This window comes from Harpegnathos saltator, unplaced genomic scaffold, assembly GCF_003227715.2.
Source record: "Harpegnathos saltator strain DR-91 unplaced genomic scaffold, Hsal_v8.6 scaffold467, whole genome shotgun sequence".
NCBI classification, from domain to species: Eukaryota; Metazoa; Arthropoda; class Insecta; order Hymenoptera; family Formicidae; genus Harpegnathos; species Harpegnathos saltator.
Window position 1 is genome coordinate 679,654 of NW_020230280.1, and position 14,480 is coordinate 694,133.

At 52.0% G+C, this 14,480-nt stretch overlaps 2 protein-coding genes across 2 annotated transcripts in view; one reads left to right on the forward strand and one right to left on the reverse strand.

Annotated features, from left to right (window-relative positions):
* The window catches only part of olf413 (DBH like monooxygenase olf413), a 224,776-nt gene that overhangs the window by 198,466 nt on the left and 11,830 nt on the right, over positions 1-14,480 (forward strand). Inside the window, exon 4 of the mRNA XM_011144247.3 lies at positions 10,734-10,928. Coding sequence (XP_011142549.1) covers positions 10,734-10,928 — 195 coding nt within the window. The remainder of the gene's footprint in view (positions 1-10,733; positions 10,929-14,480) is intronic.
* LOC109504007 (uncharacterized) overlaps positions 1-14,480 on the reverse strand; it is a 183,319-nt gene that overhangs the window by 22,838 nt on the left and 146,001 nt on the right. The window lies entirely within an intron of this gene.

Genomic DNA, 14,480 nt, shown 5'->3' on the forward strand with positions numbered 1-14,480 from the left:
TAAGACGGACGGATTTTTGGCGGCCTGTCGCGGTGGGAAAAACTCGAACGTGCACGTGTGCGATTGCGTTTCGGCCGGCGGAATCAGCGTCACGCGAAATCTCATCACGATTTTTCATTGTCACGCTCGCGGCGAGCCGTGCGCCGTGAGCGAGAGAATTTAGCGTATACATACGCTTGTGCCCGTATGTGTAAAAAAATAATCAATATTTTAATCGCGAGCCGACGTTGATGATTTAATGCAGTCTGGACATGTAAATTACGAATGCCCACGGACGCGAAACGGAGGCGAGCGCTCTCCCTCTCTTCTCTCTCACCCCCTTTCTCTCTCTCTCTCTCTCTCTCTCCCCCTCTCTCTCTCTCTCTCTCTCTCTCTCTCTCTCTCGCTCTGTTCAATCGTAATTTCATTAAATCGTAACATTAATTAATGGCTAAAAACTCACAAATGAAAGCGGCAGTTAATTGCTTCATGAAAAACGAGCGTACCCGCGGCTGAATTTACGCACGAGTGGACAAACGCGCACGTATTGCCGTGCGCGCGGCTCGCGCTGCGATCGCGCGAAATTTCCCGACGGCCGGCCGCGATTAGAAATTCAGCGAATATACGTATACAACATTTCCGGGGTGGGCGCGCCGTACAAATCGGCGCTGTCGCCGAGCCGGCGTACGCTGCGAATCGGTCGCCATTAATCCACGAGCATCGAGCGGCGGAGTTTAGCATCGGTGAGCGAATTCGGTGAGCACTTAGTTACGTAGCAACAACGCTCGCGAGTATTGCTCGGGGTCCTTGACGGGATCCAAGCGGGAAGTTTAGCCCGAGTTTACCCGTTAATGACTGGGTACATACCGTAGGATGTGCTCAGGTACGCCGGTGGCCACGTATTCGCCCATGTTGGCTCATCGGCCTCACGCTGATGAAGAGAACGCCGCGCCGCCGCGCCGGGCGATACACCAAGCAATGCGATGGAATCTTGTTAGCGGAGCCCACCCTTTTTCAACGCGACGTACGCCGGAGTATCCAATCAATGCCTCTCGGCCAAGTCCGCCGCCGCGGTATATATACGCGGTTAAAATCCGATAGCCGGCCGGCCCGCGTGAGTGTCGAAAAATCAAGCCCGCCGCGCCGCGCCAAATCCATGAATACTGCAGTAATGGCCGGCGCGGGCTTACAAACAATCCAAGAAATTTGCCAGAGACCGTCGCGCGTCCTCTCCGACCTCGCTCTTTCGCATCTTCGCGCGCACACAACTCGCAATGATGATACGAGCGATGATAACGGAGGACGTCTGTTATTGCGCGAGCTTATCCGCAATAACTCTCGCGAAACGGAGCCCTTTGACGGATGACGACGCGGCGCGTCGTCTGGAGGTCCTCGTTCTCGCGACTCGTGTGCTTGCCTCCTTCCGGCGCGTTTTAATTAAACGTGAAAAAGGGGGAGAGAACGCGCGCTTAACGAGCTCGAGATAGCGGCCGTCCGCCTGGAGAGAACGATCCGGAAGTACCATTATTGATCTGCGCGCAGGCTCATCTTACGCGTGTTGCCTCCTGCCGTGCCGTCGACTTTAATTCTGTTAAACTTCATGAAATATGTAGAGCGCCGGTAGCGCGTACACACACACACACACACACACACACACACAGCCGTACGTCCAAGAGAGCGTGAATCGTGCTGTCTTATCTGTTGCAGCTGGATATCCGTGCGAGATCGCGGCCGTTTTATCGCGGCTCGCGCCGCGTCGGTGCGAAAACTCCAACACAACAAGCGAGGCGAGCCCGGCAGCTCGTGTGTATCTTCGTCGACGTGCGCGCGTTTTCGCGTCATTATTCAAACGGGGCGGCAGCGGGGGAGGGACTTTAATCGCGGGAACTTTAATCACGCGATTCGAAAATTATCTGGCCGAGTCAGAGGCAGCCGGGATGTGGAACTTGGCGGCGGGCTGGGGTTAGGTTTAGCAGTGAGGCGAAGGAATTGCCCCGCGTCGCCGCGTCGTGATAAAGCGATCTCTCTCTCTCTCTCTCTCGCGCTTGACGTCGCCGCGCGGTCGACCTATTCTTCCGGCTCCTCCGACCCGGCCGTCGACGCGAGCCGAACGAGGATGTGTCTCTTGGCTCCGAGAGATCTCCGAATATCGCGTGCGCGCGCGCACGGTCGTCTAATTAAAGAAAACCTTACGCGGTCTTTATTCAGCCGTCGACGCGACCGGCCGACTTAATTCGATCATATTTTGCAACGGCGGATGGGAAAGTTCTTCTTTAACGTGTTTGTTCTCCGTTACTTCACCGTTCCGGTTCAATTAGCGAAATTGGAGCGAATTTATTATACCTCGTGGGGACGTGTGCACGCGGGCACGCACGCGCGCGCGTGTGTGTATGTGTGTGTGTGTGTGTGTGTGTGTTGGATTCTTCAAAGTAATAGTGCGGCCGACGGAGGGAGAAAAAGGATTTTCCACTATTTTACCGCGACGGGTGCTCTCCAAGCAAGGCTGAAAAATCTACAGCTAAATTGCGATCGTATCGTCCTACATTTCATCTCGATAACACGGAGATCGTGTCAAAGCTTTTAGCGACACGAAAAATAAAATTCCCCCGGCCGGGGCTGTGTTCGAAGTCCCACGTCTGCGTCGAGCTGCGCCGAGTTAAACAAGCGGGCGCATTTAAATGCTTAAATGCGCCCCGCGCGCGCTCGGGCCGCGGGGGAAAATCGATGCGCGTTGGAGCATTCTTCTTGCGTGCGCGCGAAACACTGATACGTATTTGAATCTAATCGACGTAGCTGTGTCGGGCTGCAGTAACCGGGCCCGTGACACTTTCAATGGGACTGGCGTTACGGATGACTGCGTCCACGTACGGCGCGCATATCGTATTCCAGCCGAGGCGGATACATACGCCAGCCGGCATACAGGGTGTCCCAGCTTTATCGCCATTTCTTCCGGTCGCTTAATCCGCGACAAATTCAGCGCGGATTCCCCGCCTTAGCGGGGAAGTCGTTTGGTCGTCCTCAATTCGTCCTTCGATTTTCGGGATTGCGGGTGCGCGCGATTCGACTCGGGGAAGCTGACATTTCCGTCGGGCTGCATTCAGCTTGAGAGTAACGCGGCAGCGAGGGACGCCGCTCGATTGCATTCTCCTGAGATGCGATTTTTTTTTCTTTTTTTTTTTTCATTTTTGCGGTCTCCCTCCCTCTCTCTCTCTCTCTCTTCTCTCAAAGCGAGTCGAGAAAATTCTCGCGAGACTATTTCGCGGCCTAAAAGCACCTCGCCCCTCCCCGTCGCTCTGCTTCTCCGCCGATAATCTCCACGGAATTTCAGACACCCCGTATAGATGCGGTAAAGATTTATTTACCCGGCGAGATTTACGCGCATTTTCGTTACGGCGCATCGGGAATGTCGGTCGTCGGAGGAGATGCGAATCGATCCCCGCCGGCTGGATCGGTACTCCGGTGCGCGATTATCGATTTCTCCTTACGTTTCCCGGTGATAAATATGTAGAAGCCCCGCGTATTGCTTTATTGCAAATTGCGCTCACGCTCGCGGGAGTACTTGAATTCGAGATACCCCGGCTGGATCTCGCGAGACCGAGATTATCGATTCGGCACCTCCGCCGTTCCCAGGTGGCGAGTATGCGAGCAAACTCCTATCTACTTTATGGCAAACTGCGCTTATTTATGGTGCACACGTTCAAACATTTGCAACAAACCGACGAATTTCGCGAAACAATCGATACTCCGCTACGGCGCGGCGGTGCACTCGAGGTACTCTCCACTCTTCGGCCGTAACTTCAATGACAAATCTCCCGACGCTCGCGCTCGACTGCTCGCTAAATGAAGTCTGTGTTGCTGAAATGAATGGCTATTTTTCAAGGTAATAGCACGCTGAGCGTGCGCAGCGTCGTTTCTCGGCGTGTAACTTTTCGGAGCTTTTCGGCAACTTGAGTACGCAACTCGTACGGATGTATACTTTTCGATCAACCAGCGGCTCATAAAAAAAGAAAATGTTTTCTCCTCGGCGCGTTCAGATGTTTAAATTATGGTAGCTCGAGAGATAGCTGTGTTATCGGACGTTCTCAGGTTTCCAGAAAGCGCTTTCCCCATCACTTTCCACTTTTTTTCTCGCCACGTAACGACATTCAGCGGCGTACCTAAATCACCACCGCGGTTAATCGAGGATGCTGTTTATCGAGGCACACCCCCGTGAAAAAAAACATTAGCCCCCTTAAGGGTAACGAAATAATTCAATTCCGGCTGATAACGATGAGCCGCCCTCGAATGTTCGCGGATGTCGAGGGATGGGGGCAGAAGAGAGAGAGAGAGAGAGAGAGAGAGAGAGAGAGAGAGAGGTGTAAGGGGTTGAACAGGACAAGAACGCGGGCCGGGCGGGAAGCGAGTGTGTCTGGAGTTTGAAGCCCTTAATTGCTTTTTAAAACTTTCAAGTTCGAGTTCGGGCTTCTGCCGGGCGGCGCGGGCGGCCGCCCTCATCGCCACTCTCCCGGTCGCGCACCCTTTGCATTCTACTTAGGAATGTTCAATATTAGTTTTCCCTATCGGGGGTTGCGAGCACGCGCGCGTTCGGCTAAGACGACAGGCGAACAAGACGGATGTTGGCGGGGGTGGTGGGAAAAACAGGGGGGAGGCGGCAACGTGGGTTGAGCCGTCGATAACTGGCCGTCTAGTTTTTGCACCCCAGGCAATTAACGTTGCCTTCGAAAGAAGCTACTCTTGAGTATCGGTTTGTCCATCCCCCGGGCGTCGGTCTCAACTCGACTCGACTCGGTTCGCTCCCTCCCCCTTCTCTCTTCCTCTCCTTCCCTCTATTCTTTTCTTCTTTCAGCGAGGCATGCGAAACTGCCTGCTCGTCCAAGTTTCGCGGTGTCCTCGTCCGCCCTTTTTTCGCAGAGAAGGCGGACGCCTTCAGCGTCGGCTCGAAAAGTTGGCCCGAAGTGAGCGAGCCTGTTTCCGCCGCGTCAGAGTGGAACGATTGTTGCTGATGTTGACTCCCAAGTTGTTTCATAAGACGGGCGAGCTGTTTACGCTCGCAATTAGCCGAGATCCCCTGCGACATGACGGCAGACACGCCCTTCCTCCGCTCCTCTCCCCCCCCCCCCACCATGGTTATTTTATACTTTCGATAAACCGACGAAAGTGAGCAGCGTTAACCGCGAGAGAAAAAGGGAAGAGGGGGAGGGGAAGAAACAATTTTTGTTTAAAAGCTATTCTGGCATTTCGATAACAACGGAAAGCCGTCCACGACACAACCCCCTAAATAGTACACTTAAATTCTAATAACAAGATTCGCTGCTCCTCGAATATAATAAGCGTTTAGCGTCATTACGGGAGGACGATCTCGCGTCTCCTACCCCGAGGGTCGTCCCTCTGCGACGTTTTTTTTTTCCTCCTCACCCCGACTCAGTCGCTCAAAGCGGTGGAGGTTTGAGTACTCGAAGCGGGGCCAGCGGACATTATCGAGCTTCTAAAACGAGCTTTCTCGTGGAAGGAAAGGAAGAGCGCGTCATTTGCTCACATAGCAAGTGATATCTCTCAAGCCCCGAAATTGGGGTACGCCCCTTAGATTCAACGACTGCCGTCGCGACGTTAGCCGTGAGATACGATTTCTGGCGTAATACCGAAAAGCGAAAGAACAGGGTGGAACTCGGAAGGGCGGAAAGAAGTGGATTTTCAATTTGGGAGAATAGACCAGTTCGCGTGCACGGCGACCTACCGAATGATACCCATTCGTTACCCTCTTATTGTAACCCCTTTTGTAGTAACGTCAATATTACATCGACCCTTAGATTCCGGACGGGAGGAAATATCAACCCTTAACCCCGCGACAGCGGTGGCGGTGCTGGTGGCTGCGGTGAGTTTCTCATACTAGACTGAGCAAGAACGATTACAGTTGGCTGTGCCGCCGCGTGCTTCCGGATAATTGTCAAATACGGAGATTTCGTTTGCCATAAAGGGAGATTGCTCTGTTTATCGTCGTTCGAGCCATTTGTTTCAACGTCAAGCAAGCCTCGAATCTCTCGAGAGTCGTTCCGCCGGCAAGCTCAAGCCTACAGCGACGGTTCTATTCGCTTCTCTTAATAGATAGCTCTATTAAGCGCCATTATAGAATCAGCCCTCCCTTCGCGAGCTCCTCCCCGCCTTTGCCACCGCCACCACCACCGTTCCCGCCCTTCCTCTTCGCACTCAGCTTCGGCATTCCATGCAGCACGTGGCCCGGATCTTTTATGGCGGCGGTTTCCGAGCTTCGCGCGCCATTTGCTCACATCACGACTGACATCTTTAACTTTCGAAACGGGGTCCTCTCTTTCCGCCTCTCCCCTCCCTCTCTCCCTCTCTCTCTCTCTCTCTCTCTCTCTCTCTCTCTCTCTCCGTCCTCCGCGATCTTTCTACGCTCACCGCTCACTTTCTTTCACCCAATGACTATCGGGACGAATAATTGCGATTCGACGATCGTTCGTAAACGTGGATACACGAACGGCGAAAGCGGAAGGGACGTCAGGGTGCAAAACGACCAAGCGGGTGAGATTTACGGCTCGCGAGAACAACGGGCAACAAAGTTGCCCCGCGAAAGAAGCGGCGCTCGAGTTAGCGCGGGATGCGCTTCGATTCTCCGATCCGTCCCGCTCTTCTTCTTGCTTACATCTTGTCCCGTGAAGTTATGCGGTCTGTCCTTCGGGCGAGATTAGCCGTTCTTGCGCGGTTATCTTGATGAGGATATCTTCTAAAATTTGCAGCAGCAGCAGCGATATGTATTCTTCCTCGTACGTCCCTCGCGTTTAACTCACCGCAAAATACGGGGAAGTATATGCTCGAGTATATAGAAGTTAAATAATAAAAATCCGGCGAGAGTGTACGAGTAATATATTTTCAAGCAATGTTGCTTATTGCGGAATTAAGTAACTTTATAGCGAGGCGGCGTGAGACTTTTTCCATTACCGGACATTACCGGATATCCGCACGATTAACGGTTGGATTAACGAGGAGGCTCATTGATATTTACTTAAGCCAAAGCGCGCGTACAATTTCCTCGCGATATTATCTCTAATAAAAATTCTATAAAAACTCTTCAAGTTCCGGTGTAACAATTTCTCTCCTTCTTTCGCACAGGTTTTTCCCGCGACTCCGTTGCGCGTTACACGTATCCGCTCTTTTGCAATTTCTTGCATCTAATGAGCATCTCTAATAAGGATCCTCGCGGTAATTAACGCATCCTTACATTCTCCATGGGTCGTATAGCTGCTTAATGATCTCTGTGAATGTCTACGTCATCCTCACTTGCGGAGGAATCCTCTTCGCGACTTTGTTCTTTCCGGGCCGACCTACTTCTCGGACTGCGCGGGGTTAAGCGAATCTTTTAAATCAGGATTCCTGAGATCGAGTGCATGGCTTACTCGCGTCGCAAATGACAGACTCGGTTGTCGCAATGGCGCCGCTTCTTTTGAGCCTGACGACGATCAAAGATATATTTGCGAGCTGCCATCTCCCGCGAGAGACACCGACGCGAAGATGTATCGATGGGGAGAAAAGGAATATTGATTTTACCGTAGGACAAAAGCAGGCTTGTCTAACCGCCAGAAACCATTCCAATTGCGCATTTTTCAATCGGGTTTCTCCGCCCGAGAAACACTTTTTCACTTTACTTTAAGAAAGAGAGAAAATGACGAATTTCCCACTTCTGTGTCAAAACCGACGATTGAATGTGTCAAGCTTTCTTTTTGTCACCATGTTAATTAAATTTTAAAATATCATCAGCAGAACGGATAATAATTCAATAATGGAGTAATTCTAAGTTATATTTCTATACGTACGATGCTCATGAACAAGCCGAGAACAAGCGAGGTATACTTATTCAGCATGAAGAGCGAGGGAGAGCTCAAGAAATTCCGAAATTGGGGAAAAATTGGGGAAAGAGCTGCAAAATTAGACAAGCCAAGATAAAAGGAACCTTCGTGAGGGCATTCGATAACAAAAGCGCAGCGATATAAATTTTGTAACAGCGGTTTCCAAGCGGTTATAAAATAAATTGTAATTTTTGGACGATGTTAAATCAAGTAACCTCGTACTGGAGGTTATTGGAAATACTGAAACATCTTGGATTTGTTACCTACACTCGAAATAATGATCGAGCTTAAAATACAAAAAAAAATCTTTGCGAAGAATTGCAATTTAATATTTAACCGTTTGGGAACAGACGAAAGGTGAAAATATGACAGAATTGTCAGGATGAAATATGAAACATCAGAAGTTCGCGAATTAATTACAAACTTTGCACGTATACGAAACGAATATATACGTAGCTACAGAAAGCGACAGCGGGAGAGACGTAACTATTATTAGTCCCGCACTCTCTCCGAAGCCGAAGAAAAAGATCTCCCGCCGCATTAAGAGGGCTGATTAAAATTTTAACGAAACTCTGGAGGTTTAATATTACGTTTTAAAGACACCGCACGGCTTGACTCGGTTTCAGAGCATTTTGTATGTAACGTGCGACGCACCTCAGGAGAAGCTACACCGCAGATGAAGAGTCGAAGCGCAGAGAGATGAGGGGAAACGAAAAGGAGCGATTGATAGACAAATAGAGATAAAAAGAGAGGCAAAGAGAGAGAGAGAGAGAGGGGGGGGGGGAGAGAGACAGTCTGCATAACGTAGTCAAAGGGCGTCTCCGGAATCGATCGAGGGTGAATCGCGTGATTCCCACCTCGCTCCTCCTCCAACGCGATGCCCATTTCCTTCCAATCGACCTTCCATCTCGAGCCGAGGAATCTTTCGATCTGTCGAATCTGGGTCGCCATTTCGTCGTATCCCCATGCTCGCTGTTCCTTCGATTCAGGCGAGAACCGTCGGCGCCCGATTGTCTCAGTCGTCTCGACTGAAGCGAACGTAGGTGCGTTGCGACAATTGTATGCGGTGGAGTTAACGGACACGAGCTCCTTCACCACGGCGCGGGCGAGAGAGCGGGTGAGAAAGGGGGAGGGAGGGAGGGATGAAGAGAGAGAGAGAGAGAGAAAGAGAGAGAACGGCTGAGAGACGAGAAGCAGAGGACGGCAAGCAGAGAGAAGGATATTGGGGCACGACGTGCGGCTCAGCGATTATCGAAGAACGTGAATGGGTAACACGTGAGCGGCTTGCAAATCCGCACGACGTCGGTCGCGATTGCGAGATTTCTGCGAGCCCGCGGACGATTTTTTCCTTCGCGCCGAGACGTGTCCGGAGTGGGCAAGTGCGCTCTTAATCTGTATCTCTGATATGTTAATGATGGCACACCGGAGGGGGCTCGATAACGATCGCGGATATGACGTATGCGAGTCTCCCAGCGGCGCGGTATTAACGCGCGATCGTTATCGCCGGAATAATATTTCGCGATGTGACCCGGCTAGAGATTGCATCGATTATTTCAACAGCTTCGCGAATACGAATACTGTCTGTCGCTGTACCTTGTTCCACCGACGAGGGCGCACTCGTCACTTTTGATTTTTTGGGGATTTCCCTTAGTTCTGCCCTTCGCGCTTGCACGTGAGAGAGAAAAAGAAAGACCGAGATTCCAACGTGTACAATTTCGCACGTTGCATTTGATTATTCCCGAATTTGAGGAAACACGATGTCCTCGCGTATCTCACGCCACGTCCGATGATTGCGACGGCGGAATCGTGGAAACGGCCAATCAGCCACCGTTTGAAGATGCGATTTGCGAACGGGAAGGAGGGGGGAGGTGTCATCATGTGAGCGGAAAAGTCGTCCTGATTACAAACCAGTAAATCCGGTTACCGGTGACCGTACCTACTCATTTCCACGCGAGGGGTCAACGGGTGACATTTTTGGGGATGAATCGGTTAACGAGCTCGGGTATGGCCGTTATACCCTCCCAATCAAGACGCGATTGTCCCGAAATGTGTAAGTGGCTCGTGTAAAAGCAACCCCAAGTTTGGCGCGGTCGGACACGTGTACGTTTCGCGGCTAACCGCGACAAGCGGACAGAGGGAGGACAGCGTCGCTTGTATTCGATACATCGCGCAGCGACCACCCTCGATGCTCGCCTTTCTTCTCGAGGGTGAATCGTGCGTGCCCGCAGCACGGCCGCAGATCATTGGCTCGCGCCATGAGCGGAATTGATCGTACGCGTGGACTTCGGGGTTACCGAAGGCTCCGGACCACCCTGGATGATCGGGCAAAAATGGTGGCTACGAGAGTTTTAATTGCGGCTAAATGATCCGCTCGTGGGAACTCTTTCGAACCCTTGGAATAGTGTAGTGCGCTCGAGATAAAGGGAGAAATCATCTCGTCCTTTACGTTGGATATCGCGTGTAGGAATGCCTGTTCTTTTTCGAGCAGAAACGTCGATTGTCGCTCACCGCCGGGACTGGCGGTGAGCAACAGAAATTGAGACGAACTTCTGCTTTATTTCTCGACCGAAAGTTTCGGAAAAGTGCGCCGCGATTTGTTGTCTCGTCCTGTGAAATCTTCGGTCTGAAATTTGACGAGCGGTTTGATTAAAAATCAAAGCGTAAAACCCGCCTCCGTTCACATACGGCCCGTTTATTCGCGTCGTACAAGGGAGCCCTCCTTTCTGGAGAAACGGCTATTTTTACGGATATATTCGGGTATAAAGGCGCGATTCTTTGTATATTGCCTCTCTATCGTATTGTATATTGTCTCTCTATCGATATTTTTCGGCAGCGAAAAGCGAAACACGAGACACCCGCCGCCCTGACTTTGCTACGTCCTTTGTGTTTCAGAACGACACGATGCAAGTAGTTTGGCAATATCACGTCGAGGAGCCGGTATCGGCGGCCGGGATCTTGCCCGATCACGGCGCGGTGCGAGGAACGAGACCATTGTATCTGGTGCAGAGAGACGCGCAGCCGAGGCGGAACTCACGTAATCCAGAAACGGAGAAGCCGCTGAAAATTTGGGATATCCTGAACAAGCAGGTGAGTTCCGGCCCGCGCCACTCTTCGCTTCGCTCCTATCACTGTCAGCCGCCTCGTCTCGTAAGTCGCGACAAAAGCAAATGCAAGTCGGTGTTAACGAACCATCACTGGACGGGAGTGGTGAACTCTCCTCCCCTCTCGTAGCTCAACGTTAGCGCGCTTGACGGCGAGCGATTACCGCGCAAAGTTGCCGTCCAGAGGATTTTACGAACTATTCGTTATAATAAAAATTACACACCGTGGAGAAAGTTTGGATTCAGTTAAACTTCAAAATGCTCACGCGGTCGTGGAGTGTGAGAAAAATGTACTCCACGAGAGAGAGAGAGAGAAAGAGAGAGATGAGCATTCACGTGAAGTGAAATGAGTTAGATTCTGTCAGCGCAAATACTTAACGAACGCGAGCTCAGCTGGTTGAAGAGGAAAATATTTCGTTCTCGATGTAATTAAAGGGGAGAGGAACGAGGCGCGCGAGAGGAGCTGAAAGGGGGTGGGAGGGAGGGAGAGAGAGAGAGAGAGAGTAGTTGGTGCACATTGCATTTATTACGATTCGCGTTATTACGACGGCACGTGACAAGAAACAAGAACAAAGTTAATATTCATCTCGACCGCGGAGAAATTCGCGAGCGCGAACAAAGACGATTAAAGAGTTTTAATTAGAGTTCACGAAAGTGGATCTGGCTGCTAGTGCCATCGGCGTTATGATATTGGACTCGATTTGCGCGAAGGGTTTGCGATTCGAGCCGGGTTCCGTGCAAGTATTTAAGAAAACCGAAGTTACTTTGCCCGAGCTTCGCCCGAGCTCGGGAGAATCATCGCCGGCGCTAATTTCAATCGGCGAGCGCGCCGCTTCGCGGACTCGCGAAAAATAGACTGCGATAAAAAGGGAAAGGCAGAAGAGGAAAATTACCGAAATATCGTCGAGTCGATGTTTTTTTCGCTCGATTAAGTATTAACTCGCCTTGCCGTTTCGAGATTAAGCATCGAAGAGAGAGAATGAGAGAAAGAGAGGGAGGACAGAGAGAGAGAGAGAGAGAGAGAGAGAGAGAGAGAGAGAGAGAGAGAGAGAGAGAGAGAGAGAGAGAGAGAGAGGTAGAGAGAGAGAAAGAAAGATAGTAGCACAGGAACAAAACGGAAACTGGTTCACGCGATGTCGGCGTTTCGATATCGACAGAAACGCGGCGGATTATTCGTTTATCCGGATCCGAGACGCGAACGAGCTTTTCCTTTTTTCTTTTTTTTTTTCATTTTGTTTTTTATCCCGTCAAAACGCTCTGTCTTTCTCGTCGCACGGCTTTGTCACCGTCACGCGTAGCGCTCGGGCGTGCGTTAGAGGTCGCGTGTGCGTGCGTCACGCGCGTGAGATGAATGTACGAACGCGTTTAGCGTGTCCGCCGCCGCGCGAGCTGCTGGATTTTTATCGGACGCGCCAACGGAGGCCCGGGAGAAGGAGAGGAGCGCGCGGGGCGCGAGGGAGAGAAAGAACATTGTGCGCCCCGAATTTATGACGGCATAAATCTTAACCGGGTCACATCCGGCAAAAACTATTCGTTCATTAGCGTCGCCGGGTCGTAGATTACGAGGTCGGCGCTATCGCCGGGAATCGGACAATGCTAATTCCACCGTCTGCCCCGCTGCGCTGTTTATAGTTTATATCGGGACCCGGAATCGGGCCGCGCCGACGAGCGCTCGCGCGCGTTCCGTTGGTTGACCCGCGAAAAAGTGCAAGATCACTCGATGAACGCGCTCTCTGATAAATGAGCCGGAAATGTCGGCCAATGTAATATCGCACGGCGACAAGCGAGCGTTTCACACGAAATCGTATTCGCGAGCAGCGTCGCGGGATGTTCCCAGTTTGTCGAATTGTATCAGCCGTGCTGCGCATTGGCGGAATTCTTGCGGCCGCTCGCGTCGCGAAGAAATGTTGTTACGATTGTTGTGTCGCGGAACTACTCCGGCTGCCGCGGCTCTGTTCTTTTTAACGTGCACAAAGTGCACGTATATGTGTGTGTGTGTGTGTGTGTGTGTGTGTGTGTGTGTGTGTGTGCGTGTACGCTATGCTCTCTCTCTTTTCTCTCTCTCTCTCTCTCTCTCTCTCTTTCTCTCTCTCTCTCTCGCTGCTCCGCTTTCTTCCGTCTTCAAAGCGACAGCGACGTATACACGCGTTTGCTTGTTTTACCTTAAAAGCGCACGGCGCGGACGGCTGTAAAGAGACGAAAGCAACGAAGGAAAACTGGTCTGCTCCGGCATGTAAGGAGATTGCAGTCTATGTGTGCCCCGGATATATTTATATAACATATCGAAGTTATAACGCAACCGGCAGGCGCGTGACAAATATTTTCGAAGGCGGACGCACGCTCCGCGGAGCGATGATGGATGAGAAAGTGCAATAAAACGGGAATATTCATCTCGCTACGTGTGTTCGAGGGAAACTGTCGAAATTCAATCGGGATCATCGATCCACCCCCTCGACGTCCCGCTCAACGTCGATGTCGAGATATCGAGAAGACTGAAAAAAGAAAAGCGCATTCGTATCTCTCTCGCGGGATCTATCGGGAATATCGACGACCGTCGCTTTGTATTTTCGTATCTCGACCTGCTCCCTTTTCTCGCGCGGGTATCGCGCGAGAAAGTTCTCCCTTAAGTTGGCGCGCGGAACTTGCCGAGCGGTCGAATAACTTTTGTATCGCGTCGCGATGAATATGAATAGTAGAATAGGCACAAAGAAGAAGCCGAGACTAGTTAGGAGCGGGTTTACATCGCCTCCGTCCTTCGTAGCGCGTCGTATTTTCTTCCTCTGCCTCTCTCTCTCTCTCTCGCTCGCACGCGGCTCGTGGATATTTTCAACTTCTCACCATTATAGATCCGTTATAGACCGCTCGATCGTGATTTACCGTACGTTTCCCACTCTCGCTCGTAATTTCCAGCTCCTTCGGTCCGCTCGGATGCAGCGGCGCACCGCGAGGAGCCACGAGATTACGCGCGAGAGAGCGCGGCGATTAATTTATCATCGCGGCTTGCGACGGCAATTACCGCCACGGGCCTCGGGCCGCGTCTCGGGCAGGTCGCGGGCCAGCCTCGGTGAGAGCTGAAGCGTCGTCTCGAGTTGCGGCGGCCGCGGGCGCAGAAATCGGAAACGCGTCCACGGCGACCCTTCAAAATCACCGTCCGTCGCCCGCGGCGTGCTCGACTGCGAAACAATAAACGCGCGCTCGCAGTCCTTCCCGGTAATCTCTCGGCATCGATAATTTCGCATAAGCGCGTGGGAGAATCCGCCGGCGTGGCTCGGCCGAGAGCGCTCAGGGCCAGAAGTCGAGGCGATGCGCGCGAGAAAAAGAATCGTAATTTTCTCCAACGCAGCCCGTGCGCCCCGCGGCGGCCCGTCTCGAACCCGACCCAGCGGCATCCTTCTTCTTTCTCCACCTACCTACCTGTCTACCTGCCCGCCCGCCCACCCGCCCGCCCTCCCTCCTCCCGCCACGCGCGCTTCGTCGTATTTGCCGAGGTACAACGCAGCGTACAACGGAGCGTAGCGTGGCTCCATTGATGCACGAA